Below are 27,180 nucleotides of genomic sequence, written 5' to 3'. Positions count from 1 at the left end.
ACACATTCCAAACACAATATTTTTAAATGTCAAGCATGCAAATAAGATCTTGTAATGAATATAACGAAGCATCAAGTACAAATCAGCACTAAGTTGGGCTGTGATTGTACAGAACTCTACTAAAATTGCCGCTGGAGTTACTGTGGAATGCTGATCACTGTGCCAGAAAGGCAGCACAGGCTCTGTAGATGAAGCCATTTGATTAAACACTATTATGCTTTAAGGGGATAGCAAGGGAGAAGCCATTGGTGTTGCAGTGTTTCCATAGCTGCAGAGCAGGGCTGATCAAGGCTACAGTCAGGCTGACAACCGATATCTGTTCATTTGTATTTTGTGTAGCAATTTCCAGGAAAACCAGGTTCCTCTGCAGCCAGACCACTCAGTTATAAGCTAAATAACACCCAGAAGCAGCTAAATTACAGGGTATAGACAAAGGAGAAAAGAAAAAAAAACAAAAAACATCACTCTCAATTTCAGACCTAGATAGACTTGAAATGAGGTCAAAAGATCCTGGAAAGCTGCTGCATTTGGAAGGGGACATCACAGTTTAAAGGTCTTTACAGTGCAGACAGCAAGATAAAATAGAATGGTGAAGTAAACGAACACAGACATTAAAGAAACAGAAAGGCAAAGAGTGGTTAGAATAAGTGTTTGCAGAATCTCCTTGTGGAGCATCCACTGCAGGCAAGGAGCAGCAGAGCAAATCATCTCCGACACAGCTATGCGTGGAGCCAGCTGCCCGAGCTCCAGAAGGTGGTTAGGTGGATTAGGACTGAAATTGGGCACAGGACGCCCACATTTCTGCCTTCTGCTTCTTATCACAGCAGCGCCCTTTCCATACTTAGTAACTCTTGGCTTAGAAACGTCTTGCCATGTTCTCTGTCAAATCCCAACACAGCTAAGCAGAACAGAACGTCAGGATCTCAAAGCACAAACTGCTCCTGGTTCGTGCTCATCATGTGGCCTCCATCCCCGCAGGGCACCATGCCTGTAAGCTGTGAAACACCTGGATAACACCCAAGGAGAGTTTTCAAAGCAGAGCAGGATTTTTGAGCTGAATGAATTTATAGTCTGCAAGGGCCCATCAGCAGAAATCAATTAACCCAGAGTGAGGTCCCCAACCACGGACCATCCAGCAAGGATAACAGACAATCCTGCAATTCAGAGCACTGCAGGATCCAGGACAGCTTGCTTTCACTTCAGATGAACTTACCCAAAGTACTCATAGCAGGTTTGGATTATACAGGAGACAGAAATCCCTCATATTAAACCCAGATCTCTCCTTCCCACGTCACACTGACACAAGGCTGTCAGAGACCATCAAAAGCAAACACAACACTTGGTATTTTCTCAACCTCACCAGAAGCCAAAGACCCTGAATCTCACCATCTCATGACAGAAGTGCATGCCTCGTAGCACAGCTCCAGACACTCTTGTATAAACCATGAGCACAAAGCCAAATGGCTCCAGCTAACAGGGGAGGAGATTTTTCGTAAAAGCCTCTGCTTCATCTGGCCTGTTAGCCCTCATTCTCAGGGAAAAAAGAAGAAAGAATCCTACTGAAGAGCAGTCTCAATTAAAATTCATGATGTTACTGGATACTAAAATTACAATTCAGCAGAGACCCCATTCAGACCCCTCTTACTCTGGAGACAGCAATTACCTCTTTCTTTCCCATCCCACAGCAGCTAATGATCTTCTCTCCCCTTGCTATCATTCCCACCCCATAACAACCAATCACCTTTTTTTTCAGAAACTATTTAACTGATTAATATAATCAAACTGAAATTAAAGGGTACGGTTCTCAATCTAAAGGGCTGTTGAGTCCCTTGCAAACACAAGGCCTGTCTTCTCTCCCCTCTTCTTACAGATATGCAAGATGATCTAAAAGGTATTACCTCACCCAACAAAACTTGCCTTGCAGAACCACAGAAGAGAGAGCAGTGGAATTGCTTCAGAATGTATTTATTTGCAGGCATTAAAGAGAAGACAGCTTTCATGGTTTTATAAAAAACAAGGGAAGGAGAGGCAAGGTGAGCAGAGGGTTGGCACAGGCTGGGCTGACAGCAGACAGCAATCATGTGGGGGCTGGCAGCACAGCTGGGGATGCATTGGTAATGGAACTGCTTAAATGATACATGTGGAATCAAGGTGTGGGTCAAAGAGGGGAAGAGGCATCATATCCTATCAGCCAGGGAAGGGCATTCGGTACTGCCTGCAGCACGGGGAGCAGCCTGAGCCACCCGTGTGCTATGGGTGCAGACCCCAAACGAAGGCTGCTGCAAAGCTTCTTTTTGCCACACTGCCTGCTTCCTCGCTACCAGGTGCAGCATTTAAGGATAAATGCATACCCCAGAAAAAAGGTTAATTCATCTCCTGCTCCAAACTCCCTGAAACTTTCAGATCTTTCCTTGCACTTTCAGATCACTGACCTCATACTAAAAACAACGTGGGGCCCAGTACGACAGAGAAACCAGCAGCATTCATTTAAATCTTTACTGATTACAAAACAAAGCAGATGGCAAATCAAGTCATGAACTCTGCATCTGCCATGCTTAATGAACAGTTTAATTACCTTAGTCCCATTTCTGATGCATCTCTGCCATTCTCAGCTCTGGGAGTTAGATCACATTGACTCCTGCAAAGATATCTCCAGGAACATGTGGTGTGGAACAGTCAGCTGGAGTTGGTTAATCAATACATATTTAATCTCCAGCTTTTATGGTGATGGCCTGAAGTATGGCTCAACTGAAACAGATTTCCTATCAGATCACATGAATGGGTTGAACGCTCAGAAAACAAAATGGGATTTCTCAGCCTCTTCTGTGGACAGTGGAGCACTTGCAGGCAGACAAAAACAGCAAAACAACAGCACACACAGTCAGATTCATTCACGTGCTGCATTGTGCCACATGAGAGTGCTGGAAGCAATTAGGACAGCATACATTCACAAAGCCTACAACCTGAAAAGCAAACTGGACTCATTTGGGATAAGTTGCAAGGAGTCACTGAAACTGTGCTCCACATCTTGAGTTCCAGTGTGTGCAGACAGGCAAGAGCTTCCCATGAAGGACCAGGCATCCGCTGCAAGCAAGCAGGGGATTTGGTCCCAGGTCAAACACACTGCACATGCCTGGGGTTCTTGCTCTGTAGCCTAACGTGGTTATGTCCAACCCACTTTGTGCACACAAGATAAAGCTAAGAATAAGAAAGAATAAGAATAAATAACTGACTGCACACACACAAGAGAGGAGTGACATGGCTGAACCTTCACAGCAGTTAAGTAACAAATTCAGATTGGGACCTGGTGGGATGCACATGAGGGGAGGGGGCAATGGCCCTCCAGAGAGCCATGCAAACCAACTTTCCACCCTTCACATCAGAAGGTTTGGGAATCCCTTTGCAAGCCTTCACCGCTTTTCTCCAACTTCCCTTTTGCTGCACAAGGTCCACTTGTGCCCCTGAAAGCTGCCCTCTGGGAACAAACACACCAGAGCTTTGTGCTCATTAAATACAGGCTCAATGTGCTGCTTGACCTCAGATAAGGATTTTCTGAAGGGGTATTTCATCTCAGGATTGCTCCATGTCATAGGAAGCTACCCAAGAGATTCAAATTTTAGTCATTTAATAGCAACGTTGATTACTTTAATAGCTTACACCAGAAAGACCACAAGTTGAGCAGAAAGCTCCCGGACAAGAGAAATACTCACAAGTTCAAATCAAATACAGAACTGTGGGTAAACACAATACACAAAGCCAATATAGAAGCAGATCAAACAGGAAAGAAGGACAGGGATAGACCTGGTCCTTCCCCAGTGCTTCACATATCCCCCATGACCGCCGTGTTGGACCGACGTTGTGTAATAAAGCCAAGAGAAAAGATTTCTCTAAAACTGAGCAAAACCAAAGCAAGAAGACAGCACAGCAGACAGCAAATCCAGCCAGGTGGATGTCTAACAGCGTGAGTGAATACATCCCGAACACTAATTTCTTTTTCATTACCCTAAGTGAGCAGACTGACACTCCAGGAAATGCCTTCAAGCCGTCAGCATCTGAAAATCTCTGAGGTGTCCAAGCCTAGGCTCTCATCTCACTGAAAACACATCTATCAGAAAGCTTCAAGTACTGCCCCGATCTACAAGATACACACGAGAAAGTGATCAGCAAACACGCTCTAAACAGCAGTTTGTCAATAGTAATAAGCAGGATGCACGTCCTGCCCCACTCCGCTGTCAGAGGTAGAATTAATCAGGCTAGATCACTGAACAAGTATGTCAAAGGCTGGAGAACACTGATCTTCGAGGCAGTCAGGGAAGAAAGAGTTGTAAAGCCTCATAGAAGTACCCTAGATTGACAACTGTGCCTATTCCAAACAGTAAACCAAGTGGAAACGCCTGAGTAAGGTCAAGAAAGCCCAAAAGAAGCAAATGAGGCAAGGAAGCAAGCAATGGAGGGAGAAGTTAAATGCACCAAAATGAAAATATAAGAGCAACCAAGTAAAAGAGTCTGCGGCAAGTAGAAAATGAGCCAGACTGAACAAGAGCAACCCACGAAAATCAGAAAATATTGCTTGAATCTGGAGACAAAATTCAGTAGCCATAAAATCTGAGAAGGAATCAGATCAGAAAGGAAATGTCATCTGAATGTTTATAACTAAAATATTAGGTATTGCCATTACCAAATGAAGAACAGCTTATCGTTTTCTACTGATGTTTTAAAATGCATTCAAGACCTGAGACTTCCAGGTTACAATTTGATCCCAGAGAACAGATAGCTGTTGCTGGATTAAACTTGCACAGTCAAATGTGTCTGAAGTCTTTCAGTCCTTATTTGCTCAGAATACAGGAGCACACTCACTGCCCTACCAGAGGGTCAAACATACACAAATGCAAAAACCATAGCATCAGAAGCAATGCTGATTCAATCATATATATAAAAGTCTCTCCCAAATTAGATTTTCACAGTCCTATTTAACAAGACAAAGACTCAATAGAGAGAGCTCATCTTCTCCTTTCTCCATTTACATAGACAGAAGCACACTGTACTACTGATGCCACTAATTAGATGATTAAATACCATTCTAGGTGATACGCTTTCAATGTAAAATAATTATTTTTAACAGGCAGTACATTTGCTCAATCTCATTTTAAATCACAATATCGTACTTTTTTAATTAAATGAAATTCCTTCTTCTGATTTTGCATGAGAGAGCAACCAGTGGGAGCAGCAGTGCCAAGAGAAGATTGCCAAAGTACCAGAATGCACGTACTCCTCCACAAAGGATCCTAGCATTCCCTGGATGGAATATAAATTTTCAGAGAACAGCAAAGTCTTTATTCCTTTAAAGCAGGGCAGTGGAGGAATCACTCAGCACACTGAAAACTTTCACTGACAAAATACGAGTTTATCTGCTCTGGTTTGATCAAGGACATTTCCAACTTTTCCTCTATTTCTCCCCACGAGTGGGGGTGAAGGGGATAGCAAACAAATTAAGGACTCTATAGCACTGTAGTAGAGTCCAATCCATTACACGACAAAGTATTATCGCCTTTTTGTCCAGTAATTACAGAAGTAATGATAGCAAAGTTATTTTGTATTCACTGAGAAAAGAGATTTCTGATGATTACTGGAAATAAGTTAGCAAAGGGAATAGTTCAGAAGCCCATCTGAGAAACTCCCTTTAGATCCGAGCAGCCCAGAGCCACACTGCACGGCTGAAAAGGCTGTAAAGGCTTTCTGTCAGGTTCAGCATTCACCTGTGTCACAACCAGCCACACCATTATCAAACCAGAACAACGGAGGCTCAGCTGCTGCTGAGATGAAATGCCTTTTCTATTTCCACTGGGAAGGTTTTTGCCCGACCATCCTGACTTCAGTGCCTGCCTTGGTGCAAAGGCAAAAACTTCTGTCCTCTTCTCGCTTACAAGACTCTTCATGGCACCAAATTCTGCAGTCAGAAGCGGTGGAAAAATATCCTCCTGTCAAACAGTTCCTTCCTGCTCCTAGAGGCCTTGCTTACCATCTACCACAGACTCCTTGGCTCAACACTAACACAGAATTAAACAGAACGGAGTGCACAGCAAATAAAACCAAACAAAATGCTTTACTCGACACTGGAAATTAAAGCCTCCAGCACTACCAACAGACGAGCCCCTTTTCTGCTTGCTCAGACACTCCTACAGCCAGCACCTTCCTCCCCATGCATGACGACGTGTCTGGCTTCTTCTCTCACCCCAACTTCTCCAGTCTGACCTTATGCACACACACAGGCTTATCTACGTGAGCAGTTTGATGATATCAGGCAGATTGCTTTAGATGAGTGAAGTTTTGTAAGGAATATTATTGAAACTGAAGTCTATATCATTCTTACTAGAAAGAATTATTATTCCCATTGGGGAAAGAGCTCCCTCGGAATTTAATATAACATTTTTCAATGCTCTGCAGACTTGAAAATTATTGTATAGAATTTCATCAGGGAAGCACACTCGATATAGGATAATGCAGACTTTTTGAAATATCCTATAGAAAGAATCTTAAAATGTATTTTCAATTTACTGGTCTAGTGCCTGCCATTATATCTGAACAGACTTTCAGCGTTAGAGGAGGGCGATTCTCTTACTCTGTAAATTGTTTTTCCACGGAAACAGCTGACAAGGTGCAGTCATTTCGTTCTCTTTAGGAAAGGAGGTGAGGCAGCAAAAGCCTTTATAAATTCCCCTCAGTGGCTCAAAACACTCTGGAGACAACATGATTCAATTCCCTGCCCTCGCACAAATGTCATGCCTGAGACTGAGCCACAGATTGCCAACAGAGCAGGAGCCCAGATGGAGGAGCACACTGACAAAGCCTTACAATGTTCTCGTACCTTTACCCCACTGCAGCCCCGAAGACAAGTTTCACGTCACTTTTACAGCATCTGCTACGCGAAGTCCCCAGAGTAACTTAGCAGTGTTAACTGGAGTGAACACAGAAGAAACACCTGGAGGAAAGAATAAGGACACATTCCTACAGACATCATCGGCGCCCTCACCTTGGTGAGCAGCAGCACACGTTTCTGCAGACGCCTGACCAGGGCCTCGTGCTGCTCGCGCTTCTTCTTCTCATCCAAGAGCTGGTTCTGCACCTGTAGAATTTCCTCCTGCAGCTGCTGTCGGGCCTTCTCCAGTATTCGGGCACTAGGGAAGATAACAAAGGCTAGTGAAACCCTGAGCATTGCCTCTTAATCAGAGAGACCAGAAAGACCACAGAGAAGCAGGACACCGGGGCTGCTGCCATGTCATGTTACAGCTGCACTGCTGGAATCATTAGGAGTAGCTGCAGCCTCCTTATCAGCTTTTCTCAGAAAAAGATAGGAGAAAACCATGGCAGTGTAGGCCTTCTTGTTCAGCATAAGAGATTACTGGAACCTCACATATACAAGGCAATTAATTAATTGTGTATCTAAAATCAGGTTGAGAAGACAGCTCATCTTCAACAAGCAACGCAAGATCCTGGTTCCTACTGCACCTTCTCCTTTTTTTTTTTTTTCCCCCTCTCCTAACAAAGCAAAAGCAAAATGGAGGTTTATTATGATCTGCTTTGAGAGAAAAATAATATTCACCTTGCCACCACCTGCACTCGCTCTTTTCAGCAACCTACGTTGAAAGATAAATGTCTTCTGAGGCAGCTAGCACTCTGTTTGCAATGTGGACATGACTCTCGATTAAACCACAAGAGCTTGGCTCCCCATCATTTTAAGGCACTGCTTAGATAAATCTCAAAGAGAACCATGCCTTAAAAGACTATCAGCTTAAATTAAGTCCATCCTGAACTGCCAGGTCATTGAGTTGCACCAGGGAAATTTCTGTTGGAATTCACTGAAATCCCCAAACAGCTATTTTGAACCTCAAAATTCCTCTCCTTGAAGAGGAACGTGCATAATAAAACACCAGGTGAATAAGGAAAGCGTGCAAGGCTCCAGTTCAGTTTGGACCCATTCAGAAATTGACTCTTCCTTGTTGTATTCTGATGGGAAAGTTTAACAGTGCTAAAGGTGCATTTGAAAATGGATAATTTAATTAGCAAGGTACCATTACATCCTTGGTTCTGTTTTAATTGGTCAATTAAAAAGAGAATCTGTGCCCACAAACATTATCTACAGTGACGGAACGTGAGGCAACAGCAGCCTTGCACTTGATGCTTCTTATGCATCACAACTCAGTAGACACCTCAAGTTCAATCTTGTGGATACTCAGTGGAAACACCAGCTTTGTTCTTGTTCAACAGTGCGAGAATTCCACAGGCTAATAGAGATAATTAATTGTTGACATATTCTATAGAATAAATCTTTATTTAAAAGTTTCTAAGAAGTCAAAATCTAAAGACGACAAACAGATTGAGTCCTCATTTTGTGTACATTGGATAAAACTACGTGCTGGAATTAAGATGCCAAACGTCACATGCACATACAAGTAGCTTAGGCAGTAACACGCAGAAGGTGAAAGTGCTGAGCAAGCGAATGGGTTAACATGCTGACATTCAGATAGAAAAGAAAGACATAGGATGGGTTTCCTTCTTGAAATAGCAAATAATGTGTGAAGTTCAGACCTCGAGGATAGCTCAGGCATTCAGAGACACTGCTCTCAAACTGGCTTGAAAAAGAATTGCTTAAATACATAAGGAAAGTTAAGCAAAGGGAAACAAATGGGCAATTCCCTCAGCTGTGGCATGGCACCTGGAAAGAACACCATCTTCTGTTTGTATTTCAGACTGAGCTGAATGTGATGTTAGTGTAGATAGAATTTAAACACCAGAGATGTCTGAAAGCAGTGACAATACTTAAACTCTCTGAACTGAATCTGCTAGCATAGGTTTCCCTAATATGAGAAGTGTGAAATTCAGCTTCCTTACAACTCTTCACACCATGCCAAAGCAAATTATTGAGATCCTTTCTTCCTCTCTTGGGACAGATTGATAATCCTTCCAGAAACTGCACCAAATATGACAAAAACCATCTTCTATGAAAAAAAAAAATAAATCCAAAAGGAAAGTTCTATTCCTTAGTGACACAAAGCAGGATTTGAATGCCCAGCAGCAGCAAGTACCACTGCAGTCAGAACTGGGCACTTCTCTTCCACACTAGTGACACCTACGGCTTTCCAAAAGCAAATGCTTGCTCAAACCAAACATTTAGAAAAACGAAAAACAAGCTCAAAGTTCTCCATTCAGTGTAAGTGTGGAGAACTGGCATTTTTTAAAACCTCTGCCAGTTCAAAGTGAACCTTTTAAGCCGAAAGGAGAAAAAGTCATTTCTGTTTATCAGCCTGTTAATGTTCCTTGCTCCACATCCTCGTGAATGAGATGCCAACATCGTTCTGTTCTGAGCTCTTGAGACTCTTCGTATTTTGCTTTTCCCTTTTGTAATCCACTTTAGTGTAATCTTAATGATAAAACTTCATTTTCCAGAGTGTTCTTTGAAATACTGAGAACAATGACAGCAGACAGTGAAAACAGAAGCTGCAAGATACATTTTAATAATTTGCCTCCAAAAAAAAAATTACAAGAGCAGCTCTCAGCTTCCACCTGCCCCAGTGATACATTAAACGTTACTCAAACTACTCCATCCTTTCAGCAACCAACTCACCACCTCACAGGCACTCAGAAAACAGCAGGAATAGCAGAGGGGATGCCACAAGCTGTCTCTTTGTCAGCCTGAAAGGAAAAGCAGGTATCTGTGTGCAGCAGCAAAGGACAGCTGGAAGAGGAAAAGCGCCTGGTCACACTGCAGCTGAGGAAGAGCACAGCCCTGTGCACCTAGCAGGGACAAGCACCAGGGAGGAGGGTGGCACCAAAGAGAATATGCTGGGATTGGAGCATGGATGGGAAGAACAGCAGAGGAGCACAGGTGGAAAACAACAGCAGTGCTGCTGCCCGTGTGTAACAGTCACACTGTAACAGTCACACTGCAGCTATCAGCATCGCCACGCAGAACAAAATGAAAAGCTCTTCGCACAAACTAATGAGGCAAAAAAAGAGGAAGGGAGATTGCTTTGTACCAATATTTGAGGCCTGACAACTTGCATCCTTCTCTACATGCCCACGCGTTTGTAGACAGCACGCAAAGTCATACACTGCACTGGCAGCTGAGAGCGGAGTGATGGGAGAAAAATGTTATTTTTCATTCCAGTTCTCAAGTTTCAAAAGCCAACGTGAAGGCACAGATAGCAAGGTAACTCCACGTGCCTTCCTGTTGTCCACTGAGAAGCAGAACAGTGTGCCCATGGCCTCTCTGGCGGCGATGCCCTTAGCCTCCATTCCCAGCATCTCACCCTATAGGGTTTCCACGAATCAAAAAATCACTCAAAAATAAGCAGCTCCTACATCACATTGCTGCTCTACCTACAAGTCCTGGGCCAGACTCTAATTACAATGAGGGAACAACACGAAGAATTATTTTGCTTGTGTGGAGAGATGAAATGAGCGAGGAGCGGGCAGATGTTGGGAGCTTTATTGGTACACTGACAGCACGTTTTATCACTGAGGCAGTATTTAATTTTACTCCCCAACCAGCAGCATAAATATCAGGCTCAGAACTTCAGTTCCTTCAAAGTGAAGCTACAGAACAGAAAGGAGACCAATTTTATGTCCTGGCAGCAACTTTAATGGACTGTCAGGAGGTCGCACTGACTCAGAGGACACATCAGGGCCCTCTCCCTCCCCAGCCAGGTGGGCACACACAGCACAGCATCGCTCACCTCTGCTGCCACAGCACTGCCTCACCTTGGGAGGATCTAATCAGGCCCTCAGCGTGGGATTTACTATCATGCTAATAAACACGCTTTCTACATCCACCATCAAGATGAGAACGAAAGCAAGGCCTTAATTTAACAATGAATGAGAGACTTCTCTAGCTTGTTTTGATCTTAAGCTGAAAAATGAATCATTTGCCAAATACATACATCATTGATTTGTGGAAACTAAAATCTTTCAAGGGTGAGATAACTACAGGCATTGCCGTCCTTTTTTCCAAGCCTCTAAACCTCAAGTGTTCATAAGGCCAAAGCTTATGTTAATGACGTTCATTTGGTAAATACAGCTTTTACTGATATTTAAAAGCCACTGAACCCACGCTGCCTGTTGGGTGCTTACTAACTTGATAACGTTGCCATCTTCTGTAGAACTGGCTACAGGAAAAAAGTGATAGCTGAATAGACAAAGTGATTTATAGCAGCTTACGTACACAGATCTATTAAGGGCTTTTGCTACATCTAAATATTCACTGCTCCTGTTATGAATCAACATTTGCATCCTGACCCAAACTTACTCTTCTGTTTGCAGTGTCTGGTAGAGGAATACCTACCGAGTATCCTTAATGATGTGGAAGCAATTAAAGCAGAAGCTAGAAAACCAACAGTTCTCTACAACTATTAGCGCGTCGTGCGTATCATCCATCTTCGGATCATGATTTTGCATATGGCATTTGGCAATTACAGACTGCCTGTTTTTAAAGAGCATTCACTGATAAGGATTTTCCACTCCTACTCTGAGACAAGAATAATCCCCACCTTACAAGTTTTAGAAGTTCACTGCAGAGAACTGGGAACATGCTACAACAACGCCTCACGACAACAGGCTGATACATTCAACCGAGCCAAGATTCACTGAATTGTTTGAACTGCAGTGAGCTGTGAGCAGAACAGCTCCATTCTGATTATTTCAGTGGGAGGATGTGCTCATTTGGTCCTTCCACAGGTTCTGCTTTTCACCTGTCATGGCAGGTCCAGCTTGTGCTGAAGGTCAGCCCATGGGCAACAGGCCGAGCACCAAACAACAGCAGCGTCCATTCCCTTCCCCAGCAGACCATAATCTTGCTGGGAACAGCCAGAGCAACCCTGGAAGACAAGGAATGCAAGGCAAAAGACTACTGGAGAAAGGAAACTGCTGGGGAGAGAGGAAAAACAAAAGCACCAAGGAAGAATTTTGAAACAACCTTTTCTCCAGCCAAGATCCAAGCATCCTCTCTGCAGCTGGCTTTATTTACATCATCTAATTCAGATTCTACATGCTTTGAAGTGCTACTGCACTTTTTTCTTTGAGAACAAAAATCACAACAACTGAAACAAAACAGGGAATGAGAAAACCCAAAGATTGAAATAATTACTAATCAAAGGAGAGGCCTGTACACGGGATGGTGAAGTCACTGGCCAGCTCTACCCAGTAATTTCTCTTCCTGTCAGCTCTGATGAGTTTTATATTTCTAACATTTCATCAATTTGAATCACCAAATTCAATTTGCATTCACAGATAAACAGAGAGGGAATAATAAATACTCTCATCTGACCTTGAAGAGTGAGACAGAAAATTGCCCTCCATGATTTCATTTCAATCCGAATCATAATGAATAATGCAGTTGGCCCCATCAGATACCAATCTATAACCATTTGTGGGCTGGATGAGCTCACGTCCACGTAAATACGACAAAGAAAAACAAAACTTCTCACAGCTCTTGTACCAATCTTTTCCTTCTTCCCCCTCCCTACTCAGACAGTGCGTTGATCCCCGTGCTTCCCCACCAGCCCCGCTCACACTCAGCTGTAAGAGCCCGAAGGATTCCAATTTCTTGCACCGTCAGAAGTGAGGTGAGTGCACTGCACAGTTCTCTGCTCAATCCAATTCAGTGTGTGTGTTGTAAAGGTTTTCCCGTGAACGCTCTGGCTCAGGGAGGATCCTCCATCCCAGCGAGCTGTCAAGCTGTGGGCTTGATTCTGCAGCCTGGGCACGAAGAGCAGAAACACGGCACAGACAGCAAGAGTGACCAATACCTCAGGTGGCTGCTCTACAGCCAAACCCTTCCTGGGAGAGAAGAGTCATTCAGGAACAGGCAGCACAAGGGCTGTAAAAGATAAAGGATTAATAGGAGTGAAAAAAGGGAAATTTGCTTGAAGCAGGGAATGAAGCGAGTTGGAGAACGGCTGTGCTGAGCAAACTTGTCAGCAAACAAAAACGCTGAAATTCTAGGCTCTTGACAGTTAGATAACAGCTTATCTTAATAAATAAAGAGGATCAAAGTGTTTAGATGAGAAAAACAAAACATTAAACTCTCCACTGCAATGTAACAAGCGAGACCTCACACTCATGACTCATTACAGCTTTGGGAAGCTTCTACAGATGTTTCCAATGACCTTTTCCAATGAGAGCTCATTTCCAGTGTGCATTACCATACTCCACAGTGAAATGAGCAGAGTATATTACCGTTCAGACACACTTTTTTTGTACAGGTGAATTTCAGAATACTTGAATGAACTTACAGAAGGCAAAATTGTCGGCAATATTTCTCACAGAGCAACCCAGTGCTGGACCCCAGCATAGGCCTCATCAGAATTCCAAGCTGTGGCTCAGCCTTTCAGCAGCACGCTTTTGGCAGTGAAAACCTGTCCAGGCTTTCACTGGGAACTCACGAGAGAATTCGTAATGGATACTTGTTGACAACAAATAAACCTAGAGAATTAAGAATTACCCCTGGCACGTACCCATGGGACATCAGTGCGGATAAAAGGAAAGGAAGGGCTGAGAAACTGCTCGGCTGCCCCAACAGCTGCTCCGGCACACCGCTGCTCTCGGCCTTTCTTTCTCATACACACTGATGTAGCTTTACCTCCTGCCTGCCTCCCACCCTCTTGCATCAAAGCAGTCTAGCATGATACAAGCTACACTAAACAGAGCATTAGAAAAGACTTGGCAATTATTAAAAGTATATTGGATGCATATTAAGACTGCAAAGGTCTTAGAAGTCCCATGCCCAAATAACATGACCTGTAATCATGACTCAGAACAAAATCCACCATGTCCCTGGGTGGATCTGTTCTGCCACACTCTCCCAACACACCAGGATTCACTGCAAACTGCATCATCTTTCTGCAGGGTCTCATTTGCTGCAGAATTTGGAAGACTGATGAAGAACAGAAATTGCTTGAAGAGATTGATCTCACATTAAGGCAACTGAAAGCTTCTCCTGCAAACAGGTGATTCCTCTCCTCACCTGTGCCAGAGCTCCTATCTGATGCCACAGAGGCAGTCCTCAGGGCTCGGTCTTTAGGTTGTTCCTAACTTTGGGCTCGTGAAAGGCACTGACAGTGCAGCTGAAATCAACAGCAGTCTTCCATGCAGCTATTCTCCACTGATTCAGGACATCCTGCTATCCTTAATCCTAAAGCTTTCCATGGCTTTTCCCTGCTGCCACCCAGAGACGCCCAATGTGAATCTTCCATGAAACTGTTGACACTTTTACATCTTATCTGCACAGCACAGAGGCATCTTCCCTCTAATTTCCTCCCCCCAAATTAACTCAAAGAACTTTCATGCCAATATAAGGCAACAGGAATAAAGCTGTCACTGTGGAAAGAAGTGTCAAAATGATTAAATTTAGAGCTCAGTTACATCGATTCTCCTGCATCAATATTTTTAAATGTTTAATAATACAATGCTGCACACTATGCAATCTCTTTGCAATGAATACTTTATACAGAAACCAGTCAGGTGGACAAGTAAATAGTCTTTATGTGGCAATTCACGATTCGAAATCACTAGATGAGCATAAAGGTCAGATTTGTAATTTTGGGGTGAAGCCATTACAGGGAAATATATTTAAAGACACGGCAACCAGACTACTTTGGTTTTGTCTCACTCATAAAACAGCAGTTATCAATTAAAGAACACAAGAGCATCACTTTTGTGACTCAGCTGACCCCTAAGACAACACAGGCACTCATCACTTTGTCTTACAAGTTCAGCATGTGTAAGACACATGCATACTGTCACCTCTGCTTGGCTTATGTGCCTTTAGCAGACTGCCTTCATCTAATCCCAGCTGCTAAAATAGCAAACCTCTGAGCGTTCTCCATGGGTTTGCCGCAGCTCACACCACAGCACCTGCACCTGGAGCACTGGGGCTGTACTCAAGGCAGCAGAACTCATCTCCTTCTTTCCAAGCCAAACGTTACCACTGAACTCACTCAGCAGCCATGGACTCAGCTTGCACCAATGCTGGGTGCCAGGCTGCCTTGGTTCCCTGGGGACGTGTGGAGGGGACATTTTGGGGCACTGTGGTTGCCTCAATGCTCTTTATTTCTCTCTCCTAGGATGTGGAGGAAGAAGCTTTTTAATACTCACTTCACCATACTAACATCATTCCTCCCCTCTCCATTGAACATGGAATAATGATGACCAGCCCTAATAAATCTTTGCTGCCCAAGCTCTCATGTCCCTGTCAGACACTACTCAGTCCTGATTCCCACAACTATGAAAAACTGATTTGATGCAGAAAATCAGATATTCAACTGCACTATACTCTGCTACAGCTGTCTGCAAAGAATGAAAACAATCATGAGTCTGCAAAATCATGAGTGGCAGGAGGTGAACAAGGAGCTATTGTTCACTGCCTCTTTCAGGTGGAGAGCTAAACAAATTAACGGACAGAAATTCATCACGGGCTATTAGCTACAAAAAGATATCACCTTTGCCTCAAGAAATCCTTAGGCTTTGAACTAAGGAAAAATATGAGAAGTATCACTCTTCATTTGCTCTTTTATTTGACTTCTCCAAAGCTCTTGGCATAGGTTCAGGCTGATCTTGGCTCTGATTGCCAATCTGGGATAGGGAGGTGGGAGGGGGCTGCTTACTCTGAATGCATACCAGCAGATCTCATCTAGCTCAAATTTTACTCTGGTGCGCTTTTTTATTGAATTTCCTTGGGTGAGTACGCAGTCATCTCATCTCTCTCATACGTGAGTCATATTCAATTTCCAAACTATAAATTAGTAGCTGAAAAAAAGAACGTCTTTCCTCACAGATGCAGTGTGCTATGGCATCAAGCAGCCCACCAGTTTGTGCTACCACAAGCTTCCCATTAGAAACAGTATTCAAGAAAAAGCCAAAATCTCCTTGTACCAAAGAATGAGGGCTGTATCTCTCTATTCTATTGGAAGAGGTTTTGTCAGCCATTGGAATGGCAGCATGCTTCCGAAGAGAACTGTTCTCTCCCATGCTGCACAACAGCCACCAGCTCCCATGGAGAGCAGCGACAGAGCCAAGCTCAAAGCAGGAAGAGATCTGCATGGCATCTTTACCAAGAAAAGCTTTCAGAGATCCATATTTTCTAAAGAGCTCCTCTTTAAGGAAAAGCAAGCAAGAAAAGAATAAAAAGTCAACAGGAGTAAAAAAAGTAGTACTATATGTGGTTTTGCATTATGGTCACCTGCGTATAAAATATTCCTAGTTTAAAGCTATTTGGAAACACAACCCCTCATGCACCACCACCATCTCCCACCACGCGATGGGCATGCAGTGCACAGCGTTCCCACACTCATCTGTAGCTGTACCAGCCAAACAGAGAAGGTTAAGAACAGAGAACTGAAAAACAAAGAGGTGTTTGTCAATTGCCCTGACACTTTAAGAAATAGTACTGTGGGCTTTTTTTGGTGGTGTTTTCCTATATTTTGCTTGCCTGGAGCCACTCAACACTTCACAGCACCAGGACCTCCACGGCCCACCTTCAGTGCAGGTGCTTTGACAGCCAGCACATTGCCCATGCTCAACATGCCCTTCGCCTGCCACCTGCCTTCCATTATCATCTCCCCTGTTGCCTTGCCCTACCTGGTTAATAAAGCTTGTTCGTCCTGTTTATTTCCTTATTGATTCACCATCCCCTGCATGGGAAAAGGCGTCAATGCAGTTAAGGGCAAACACCTGCTTGGAGACCACAGCTACTTTCTGAAAGTGCATTTTATTCTCACCAGATAATAAGATTCTGTGGTTAAAAGAGCTTTCAGGTATTGGCATTGTCATAAAACGTTTCTTGTGTCCTACTTCACCAGAGCTGACAAACTCTCCTCTTGCTGTCAGTGGAAAAGAAGCACTTCTAAAGAGCTTTGGATACTTTTGCATTGCAAAGTGAAAAGGAGAAAGTGAGATATTTCAACAATGTTCCATTTCATTCCAAAGCCCCATAAAGAAGAAAGAAAAAAGGTTTCTGCACAATCACTGTAACAAGCAAGCAGCTCTCTTATTAATCTCTCCTTCCTCCACATCCCCTGGCTTGGGGGCTTGGAAAGTTGACACTTGACTTGAAAAATGCCAACTCTAAGCAGTTTATTTCCTCTTGAACTTTAAAAGCTGACTGAGACAGAAATGACCTTTAAAAAGGCAGGGTTAGTTCCTGTATGAATTGATAGAAGGACTCTTTGCTTACACAGCACAGCAAGGTACTGAGCAAATCTCCTCCGCAAACAGCCCTTCCTCACCACAGCCAGAGGAACACCATGTTCCATCACAGGAGTGGAGAACACAGCACCTGCTGACCCAACTTCCCTCTGTCAAGAGGGGAAGACCCACCACGACAACGCCATGAGCCACAGCCTTACCTACACACAGGACAGACACCGCAGGAATAACAGCCTGAAGATGCAATAGGAGCTACTGATAACCCTGTCTGCCACACCAACAGCCAGAAATCAGGAAGAATATTCTTGTGTGAGATCCACCCCTCAATCAATGCCATCAGATGTCCAAAGAAACACCACATAAGGATTTTGCAGCAGCAGGATAACCCTGAGAGTTTTGAGAAAGGAAATGAACAAAGTAAATGCATAGGGCAGTAGTGGCATGGGACTGCACTGGAGAAATACAAGTGTACTTTATCCTCTAAAGATGGCTATCCTCTAAGAATGACTACTTTTTCTTTCTTTTTTTTTGTTTTTAATATCTTTTCTTTCCCCCTACTCTTAGTCTACCAAACCATGCTGACTCCAAGAAGCAGAGGACTGACAGAGTTTGGGAATCTCCATCGAACTATGAAGCATCACTTTGCCATCAGCAGCAATGAAATGCTTCCAATTTACCATCAGCCCACTTGTGCAGAAGCACACATTTCATAAAGAGAAGCCCAGGGCTATTCTGTGCAGAATTTACTTTTTCTTTTTTCTCTGGAAGGAAAGTACACATCAAACTCACCGAGGCAGAGAGAAAAAGTCAAGCCCTATATAGTCTAGGTTAACTTATTAATAATGAATCACTTCTCTCATTATTCCTAACATTGGGCAACATGCCTTGAGAAAAATTAAGCGGGGGGAGAAGAGATGGGGAGTGATACTCGGGTCTACAGTGAAACTGAAGGCACAACAAAGAGCCACAGCTCTCAGGGGAAAACTGAGTGGAAACTTAAATGAGGGCTCAGCAGCTCACTGCTGGGGGACACTCAGAAAATTCCTGTCCCTGACACCCACATGCAGTATTGCAGGTAAGGATTTTCCTTTCTTTCTTAAAAAACACACCGATATTCTGATTGGGCTTTTCCTATGCAAATAATCACCAGAGGTCTCAGAGAAACCTGCACATTCCAGCAGTGCTTGAGACAGACTCCCACGTCCAACATCATTCTACCACTTCTTTTTAATGGCCAATTTAACACGGTTTAGCCCCCAACCACTGTTTTTTTTCTTGCACACACTGCACAGGAGAATCTTGCTCTTGTACGTAAACAAGCTTTCAAGCATCATGAAAACAGAGAATATGAAAGTATATGGTAGGTGTAGAAGTACTGAAAAACAGATTTGCCCGACTAATACACATTAAACTCAACATTAAAAAGTGATAAGAAACTGCCATCTTATCTACATGGGAAGTACTCTTCAAGGCTTCTAACTTGCGCCTGAGGGTTTGAATTAAAGCAACTCGCTTCCCAGGGCATTTTTCTTGCAGTAAGTTGTCTGTGTAGTTGCTTTGAGGACTCTGGTCCCCCCCCCCTTTGGCACAGCCTAACAACCCCTATAGGAGCAAATGGTTACATGAACACAGATCAGAAGAACATCTTTGAATGAACCAGGAAAGATGAAGATCTCGATGTAAAAGAAGAAAATCTTCAGTTTATTGGATTTTTATTGGATTTTTGGAAAGACATTAAAGGCAGGGAAAGGTGCTAGTCTGTGAAACTTGGGACTTCAGTCACTGGTTGTTCAAATACTTCTTACAGTGGATGGGAAGCTGAACGTGAGCCAGCAATGTGCCCCTCACAGCCTGGAAAGCCAACCGTACCCTGGGCTGCATCCGAAGAAGTGCGGTCAGCAGACTGAGGGAGGTGAGCCTGCCCTTCTACTCTGTTTTGCTGGGGCCTCACATGGATTACTGCACCCACGTGGGGAGCCCTCAGTACAGGAGAGGCATGGAGATACTAGAGCACATCCAGAGGAGGGCCACAAAAATGATCCAAGGGATGGAACACCTCTCCTGTGAGGATGGGCTGAGAGCTGGGGCTGTGCAGCCTGGAGAAGAGAAGGCTGCGAGGTGACCTGAGAGCAGCCTTCAGTACTTGAAGGGAAGCTACAGGAAAGAAGAGGACAGACTGCTTAGCAGGGTCTGTGGCAGCAGAAAAAGGGGAAATGGCTTCAGGCTCCAAGAGGGGAGATTTAAGTTGGCTATAAAGAAAAAGCCTTTTATAGTGAGGATGGTGATGGAACAGGTTGCCTACTGACGTGGTTGATGCCCCATCCCTGGAGACTTTTGAGGAGAGGCTGGATCAGGCCCTGGGCAACCTGATGGAGCTGTGGTGCCCCTGGGCATTGCAAGGGATTTGGACTAGATGACCTCTAAAGGTCCCTTCGAACTCTAAGGATTCTACAGTTCCATCTTTAATCACGGTATTTAAAATATCTCCAAATGAACATAAATTGAGAAGTCTACTTGGAATCACTTAAATCAATCTAATGAACAGTCAATCAATTTCACTTGAATTCATGAATACATTTACATTATTGATTTAATAGCTCCAACTATTACTTACTAATAGCATTCAACAGCCTAAGAATTATTTGAAAATCCATAAGTGCATTTGCCTGTTATAAACTTCATACAGTTTTTTTTTCACTGCATTAAGTCAGCTCAAAGCCTAACCTTCTTGATCTCAGTGCTTTCCTGATATTTAAATCTAGACAACGATAGCCTGTTAATCCCCAGTCTACTTAAACTTTCCTTTTTCAGGATCTTGGTGTTGCCAGGGAACGTTCTTTAGGATGAGACGGACTAGATGATCTGCAGGTCCCATTCAATCCCTATGATTCTGTGATTGTGAAATAACACTATTCCATGAAAAAATTGTACACTGTAAAATTTAAGGATTTTTTCAGGCTAAAGCCAGTTTAGCACACACCTCACTGCTGGCACTTATGTTCTTCAAAGCCGGAACAGTTAACTGCTTTAACTGAGGGCACAAAGGAGAAATCACTCCAGCTTTAGCCAAAACTGAAGATAAAATAAATGCTGAAGGCTTGGTTGAATTTTAAATACAGGACATAGATAAATTTCACAGCTTCTATGGCATGACTTGGTACATCCCCAAGTTCTGCTTTCCCATGGCAGTTGCCTTTAAAAATGCTTTTTATTCCTTACAGGAAGCATTGGCAATTTGCTTAGAACAAACATATATAAGCTCCCTATGTGGTCTCATAACAAGATGTTAAAAGAAGACCCCGAGTACAAAAATATCTCCAATATTTATTCCACTTTCCTTTAATTCCACTCTAAAAACACTATCAGCCATCACATTAAATAGCACCATATCTATTTATGTAGAGCTAATTAACAGCGTCTGGTTTTGCTGACATCTCAAGACAAATCTTTCTGCCAGGAGAGAGCCCTGACAAGAGGAACCAACGGATCCATACGGCCGCCCCACAGGCAATGCTCGCCTTCCCTGCTGAATCCTCAGCACCAACATCAATGTGACAGCAACTAATTGTGCTTATTCTCACCACCTTCCCGAGCGAGAGGTCCCAGGAATCCTACATGGTGCATTAAGGAAGCTGCACACAGCACAGCTCTGCAACAGCGGGGAAAATGAGGATTTCTGAGAGGATTATAAGTGCCAGACTCGCAGGGCCGGCAGTTTCATTAGGAGAAATTAGTGTGGTTCTGTACGAGATCTGGTGTGAGTCGATTAAACAAAACTCTGATGTATCTGAGTGTAACTGACTACAAGGCTCTGCTGGTAGTTGGGCATTTCTAGAAATCAATCCGAAAATTCAATGCCTCCAAAAAGTAAGGCAAAACAGCCAATGATTACATTTAATAGCATCACGGTAGATCTAAATGTAAATGCAAGGAAAAGCAGGCTGCACATAAATACAGAACTGTAATAGCTATGAACACCTCGCCTTTAGGAACACTTAATTTATTTGTAAAGGCAGCTTCTGAGCCTCCTGCCTGCTCCCTCCTGGGCCCCATAAACTGTGACTGTGTAACATAAAGCTGAGTCTGCCTCCAAAGAGCAGCCGAGTGGCTCAGTTCCCATTGTGATCTCCACGTGGAGGTCATATCTCAAGCAGGCTTTGCCCACACTCCTCTGGGCCGAGCACAGTGAGCATGCTGCACGCTTGCCTCTCCCATGACCAACTCAGACACGGCTACAGTCCAAATCAGTACAAAACAGGCACTGTACTGCTCATCCAGCCATGCTGGATCTTCAAGTATTTTAAACTTATTAAATGCAGAGCTTATGCCTATGCCACCTGTTGAACGTGTAATCTGTGTCCGGTTTCCATACATGACATCACCATATTTTCAGCTGTCCCCCTTTGGTCCACTCCAAAATGGCAAGGCTGCCATTAGATATTTCACGCTTGGACAAAACCTGATTTGTGAAAGCAGAAAGCACACCCTCAAGCACAGGGCTGCAGGTGGCCGTGTGGCTCAGCACATCCTGCACACCAGCCACAGCCACGCACGGGGTTCTGAAGAGCACATATGTATTGACATAAACTTGTATCTCAACATATTGCACTTATGGATAACAGCACAGCTCAGGAAATAGGAAATCACTGTTTCATATTCCCCGTAAGCCTGCAGCAGCACGTAGTTAAACATCACCTTCCTGCTGATAGCCTTCATCCACAGACACATGCAAATGTTCCAAGAACTGTTTTCGCTTTGCTTCCATTTAAGATACATTAAGCCTGCAAAGCAAAGGAAGGCAGTGCAGCATGCTAAGCAGGGCAGGCGCTTCCAGAACTGCTTCTGAGCCACAACAATTAAAAGAATTAGTGATCTTTTTAATCTGACCAGAGTGACATTATTCAGAAACGGAAGAACTGGCATAAAAGGAAGCAATATATTTTGTTTCACATCTATCATTCTTTCTCTCTCGCCTGGCTAGCAGTGAGCCTGCTGCTGTCACATTCACTGTCTCTATTCACAGCAACTTCTCTCTGAAAATGGGCAATGCCTTTCCCAAACAGATAAGCTGACAGAAAGGAGATCAGATGATCTGAAGCACATTTCTTACTGAACTGTCTCAAAGCTGTGCAGCTCACAACTAAAGGCTTTCTCAGACCTGGCAGGAGCACTGCTAATCCCTGGTGTTTCTCCACCAACACAGGAAACCAAAGAGAATTTCTGGGAGAAAAAGAAAAACGCTGTGTCAAGAGCTGCTGTGGTTTGAGTGCTGGGGTCTCAGCTGTCAGCAGGCAGGGAAGGCACCACAGTCTGCAAGCATCAGGATAAGGCCAAGATGCATGACTGCAATTAGTTCAGACCCAGGGTCAAACTCTCCAGCCTTGCTGTGGTTCACCTCTTTATTCCTTGGATTGTTTTCTCTTTACATGAAAATTCTTGAAGAGATCGAAACAGAAATTTAAAAAAAAAAATTCAAAAAGCATTTGTTTTTAATCCTTGCCATGCATGTTTAATTGTGAGAAACAGACCAAGAACAATACTCAGCACTTTAAGAAGTAGACAATATTCATACTTTCCATATAAAAACAACCAGGTCCGAGATAATACTTTACACTGATTCAAGAATTCTCTTTTTACATTTCTCAAACCAAAACCAGCAGGCAGTGCAGAGCCCTGCTGGAATGAAACAAAAAGCCTGAAATCTGAAATCCCCACACATCTCATCTCATTTTTCGGGAAAATCTCTTCTTGCAGAAGCATTACAACACTTTTCTTCCCCTTTCATCTCCGTGAAACAGCACACCATTTCCATTCTCAGGAGCTGAATCACAAGGGTATTAAAATCCAAACAGAGCCACTATGATGACCAGCAACCAGTTGCTTCTATGAGAACTCGGGTGCAAATCTTCTTCCAGACCACGACAGCTCTGAAGCTCCCCAGACAGCTTTCACCTAGACATGAGTAATAAGGCCTGCAATTCCACTGTAATTTCCTCAAAAGGGAAGGAACCGACAGAAAGTCATGATGCTGAGAGAACAGAAAGGCTGGGCCAAGTTAAACTGTAGATTTTGTACCACATGCAGCAGTCTGAACAAATCAAGATGATAGACAGATCTCTCCCAGGTGACTACACACATACACCCTTAGAAGTAGGGACATCTTTGGCCTGAAGACAGACTTAAGGCTTGATAGCAATCTATTTTCTACTTTTCATAACACTTCATCTAGTCCTTAACATTAAATGCTATCTAAAATGGATGTAAGAACTTTCACGCACAGCCACTGGAATGTTTTGCATTCGTAGCTGTGATGACAAGTTGATTTCAAGGAGGAAAAGGAACAGGCTGTGGCTCTGGGCTGGCATTCAGCTGCTCCAAGCTGCCCTGAGCCCTGCAGCTGAACCTCAGGCAACCATTTAACCTCCTCTGCATCTCTGTTACTTATCTGTACAGTGCTGTATGTAATTAGAATGTCACAACACTCATCTAAGTATTTATTTACATGATAAACATGCAATAAGTCCTAGCATTAGGAACACTGTGGTTATCTAGGGATGCAGAGAAGAAAAACTGTTCTCAATGGAACATTCAGGGCTCAAATAATATCTCCTCTCACTATTAGAGGGGAAAAAAAACATACATAGCCAAAGCCCAGAAATTGGCATAAAAGAACTGTTAGGAGACACACAGCAAAGTTCTCTGTCAGTATCAGTAGCTTCAGTGCCAGAGTACAGTAAAGAAAAGAGAGGTCTGAGATTCAGCCAGCCAGCTCAGAAGGACAAAAAAAAAAATCAGTTGAATTTCAGATAACAAAAGATAAATGAGGGGAGACAAAACCAGTTAGCTCTGCACCCACGTAGGTTTGGGGAAATTGGCCATTCCCTGCTGCTGCAGTGGGAGCTGTGCTCCAGGCATCACAGTGCCAATCATCCCCAAAAGGGAAACAGAGGCAGCAGCAGGACAGCAGCCAGCAGAGCCCAGTCCCCAGGAGGAGCACTTTTCACCTCTGTCTGCATGTGTGGTGGGTGCACTTCCAGGGGGAACTCTTCCCTCTGGGACACAGAGGAAGGGCAATTCTAAATGGTGACCACAAACTAAAAATGAAACCTTAGCACTCTCAGCAAGCTGAGGCCAAGGCTGGCAGGCAGTGATGTGCAGCATATTTTACCCCAAAGACATTCAGCTTACAACCCTGAGCTGTATATTAGATTTCCTGACACACAGATCTGCTTTAGCAATCCGGTGGGGATGAGGAGGAAACAAAGCATGGTGCTGCTCCTGTGCTTCCTTTCCAGACCTTCCACAAAGCAGTGGAAGATAAGCAGGGAAGGTGCTGATTAATGAACCAGCAGATGATGTTCAGTCACATCGCTGGAAAGAAACTACTTTGAAGAAATGCAGCTCAGTTAAGAAAAGAGTGATACACAAATAGGAAGGTGTTTCTAAAGAAGATCCTCAGAACAGACTCTCCATGGGCAGCAGCACAAGCAAGCTGGCTGATAAAGCAGATTCAGCTGCTAAAGCAAACGGAACTCACATTCGCATTTATTTAGTGGAAATCTACTAGATACCCAAGGGTGATGAACATTAAACAGTGTGAAATTTTATTGCATTTTCCTTATCCCCTCCTGGGATTTTTATGATGATAACCATTTTTTGCATATAAACAGCATCAGTTCCAAAAGCCTCATTTTAATCGAAGATGTTCCATGAAATTTTAACATGTGCAAAGGCTTTGAGTGCTGAGGTTTCTTCCTGAAGAATGACATATTTAAGGAGTTAGTGAATTAAACTCACATTCACATCATGAATAGTGAGGTGACAGAGATTCAAACCCAGCAGGTTCTGATGTGGGGTGAATTTGCTCCGTCTATAATTTGCAATTATCTGAATATTCCTGGAGTACAGAAACTTGCTCAAACACTCTTGTCATGCAGAAGATGGATTCCCTGAGCGCTTACCTACAGTATTATTAACATTCATACACTGCCAGGCTTTGCAATGAACCCACATTCTACTTTTAACGACAGCCTCTGTCCCTCCAAACACCGCTCCCAGCAGCACACAGCTCACACCACCACCTAATCCAAACCAGCATTGCACCTTCATTGGCAGCTGAGGCTGATCACAGTCATGCAGTTTGGGAAAGAGCTCTAAGATCACCAAATCCAACACCAATCCACCCCAGCTGACAGCACCCTGTGTTCCCCAGTGCCACATCTCCACGGCTCTGAACACATCCATGGCAGTGATCCCACTGCTCCCTGGGCAGCAGCACCAGTGCTGCACCACTCCTTCTGGTGATGCTTTGGGATGAGTACAAGAGCAAAGCAGCACTGAGGCACAGCCAAAGTTCTGCAGAACACCCTTCCAGTCTCCATCAGCTTACAGCTCAGACACTTTCTCAGCCAAGCGTGGTACCTTTGCAACAACACTCAAACGTATTTTACTTTCTCTAAAGGTTTCATCCTTTTTGAACTTCTGCAACATCCCACACTGTGTTATCCCAAAGCTTGATGATCACCTCTCATCGTGATCATGCTTGTTTAAGCCTGTCAGCTTCATTTGATTCTCTCTAGCTCCTGTAAAGCAGACACGCACAACATTAGAGACTGCTGAGTTATCCTGAATACAAGATGACAGAAACAAGGAAGCGTGCAAAGGATGCTGAGGCAACGAAGGAGCACATCCACATTGTGAAGGGACAGACAGTTCCTCACCCAGCAGACGCTCTGACCTGCTGCAGGAACTACTGCATAGAAGTGAACAAAAATTTCCAACAAATTAAATTGTTTCAACACTGTTTTCACTGGTAGCACGCAGATAACAAGTCTCAAAAGAAAATCCCAAACCAGATTACAAGTGGATTTTTCATAGCCCGAAGTATCAGATAAGTTTTATGAGACAGAGGAAAGAGCAGCTGCAAAGAATGCCTTTCATTTAAAAGACAAGATAATAAATGAATATAAAAACAATGAAAGGAACAAGGAAAATAAATACAGCCTTGTTGTCCTTACTCTGTTTACAGCATAAAACGCAGGCTCGAGTGTTGCCTCAAAGCAAGAGCACCCTGTGGGTCAGGGTATGGACATTATGGACAAGGGAGACCTTGGAGCACACTGCAGGGATGGTCTGTGTGTTCCAGCACATCTTGGCACCTGCTCCATTCCTTACTTTGAACCCCCAGCAAAGTACAGGACATGGATTTTGCAGGACATTCAGGGAAGCTTAAGCAGCCTTCATCCCAAAGGTAATTCTCTCTCTCCTTCATTTAATGAAGAACCCAAATAAAACACAAAGGAAGGCTGCATCCACTCAGACCCCTTTATTCAGAAGGTATCTCTAATGCCTTCCATCTCACAATTCACAAAAGCAAAGAAAAAGAAAAGCAAACAGACTGACTGCGCTGTGTAAACTCAAAAGAAAAATGGAACAATGAGAAGCACATATGAGCAGAAGAGACTGGAAAGTTTCCATAGCAGAACAGGCAGTTTCCTCTCTCACTAAATCTAAATCTCCCCCCCTTTTTTATTTATTTGAACATTTCAGCTACATCCATTGATTTTCCTCCTCCTCCTTCAGGGAATATTCACAGATGTGCAAAGCTACCTCTAACAGCAACATTAGCTGAAGCAAAAAATGAAATTTACACTTGACTGCCTTCTTCAACAATGTGCAATCACCATTTAATAGGAAAATGGAGCAGAGTGCAAACAGGAAAAGGAAAGGCCTGATTAAAACCCACCAGCGCCGGAGCTGACGATTCCCTCACAGTGAAAGCAGCAGAGGCACAGCCCCCAGCCCCATGCTCAGAGCAGAGCTCTCAGCACTGATAGATGCAGGGCACTGGAGCACCACAGGAAGGTGGTTTGGGCTGATTTAGAGGGCACTAGCTAGCACTGTGCATTGGCTTGTTTTCCTTTCTCTTAAGCAGAGCAAAGCAGATGCTGGAGCACCCCACAATACGCTCCTCTTGCATCCCCC

At 43.7% G+C, this 27,180-nt stretch overlaps 1 protein-coding gene across 1 annotated transcript in view; it reads right to left on the bottom strand.

Annotated features, from left to right (window-relative positions):
- The window catches only part of MAD1L1 (mitotic arrest deficient 1 like 1), a gene marked incomplete at both ends in the record, with an annotated part of 320,077 nt that overhangs the window by 221,273 nt on the left and 71,624 nt on the right, over nt 1–27,180 (bottom strand). The window contains one exon of the mRNA XM_079542666.1: nt 7,031–7,175. Coding sequence (XP_079398792.1) covers nt 7,031–7,175 — 145 coding nt within the window. The remainder of the gene's footprint in view (nt 1–7,030; nt 7,176–27,180) is intronic.

This window comes from Tetrao urogallus (genome assembly GCF_951394365.1).
Source record: "Tetrao urogallus genome assembly, chromosome: 15".
NCBI classification, from domain to species: Eukaryota; Metazoa; Chordata; class Aves; order Galliformes; family Phasianidae; genus Tetrao; species Tetrao urogallus.
Note: the sequence above shows the minus strand (reverse complement) of the source record. Positions and strands in the feature narration are given on the sequence as shown.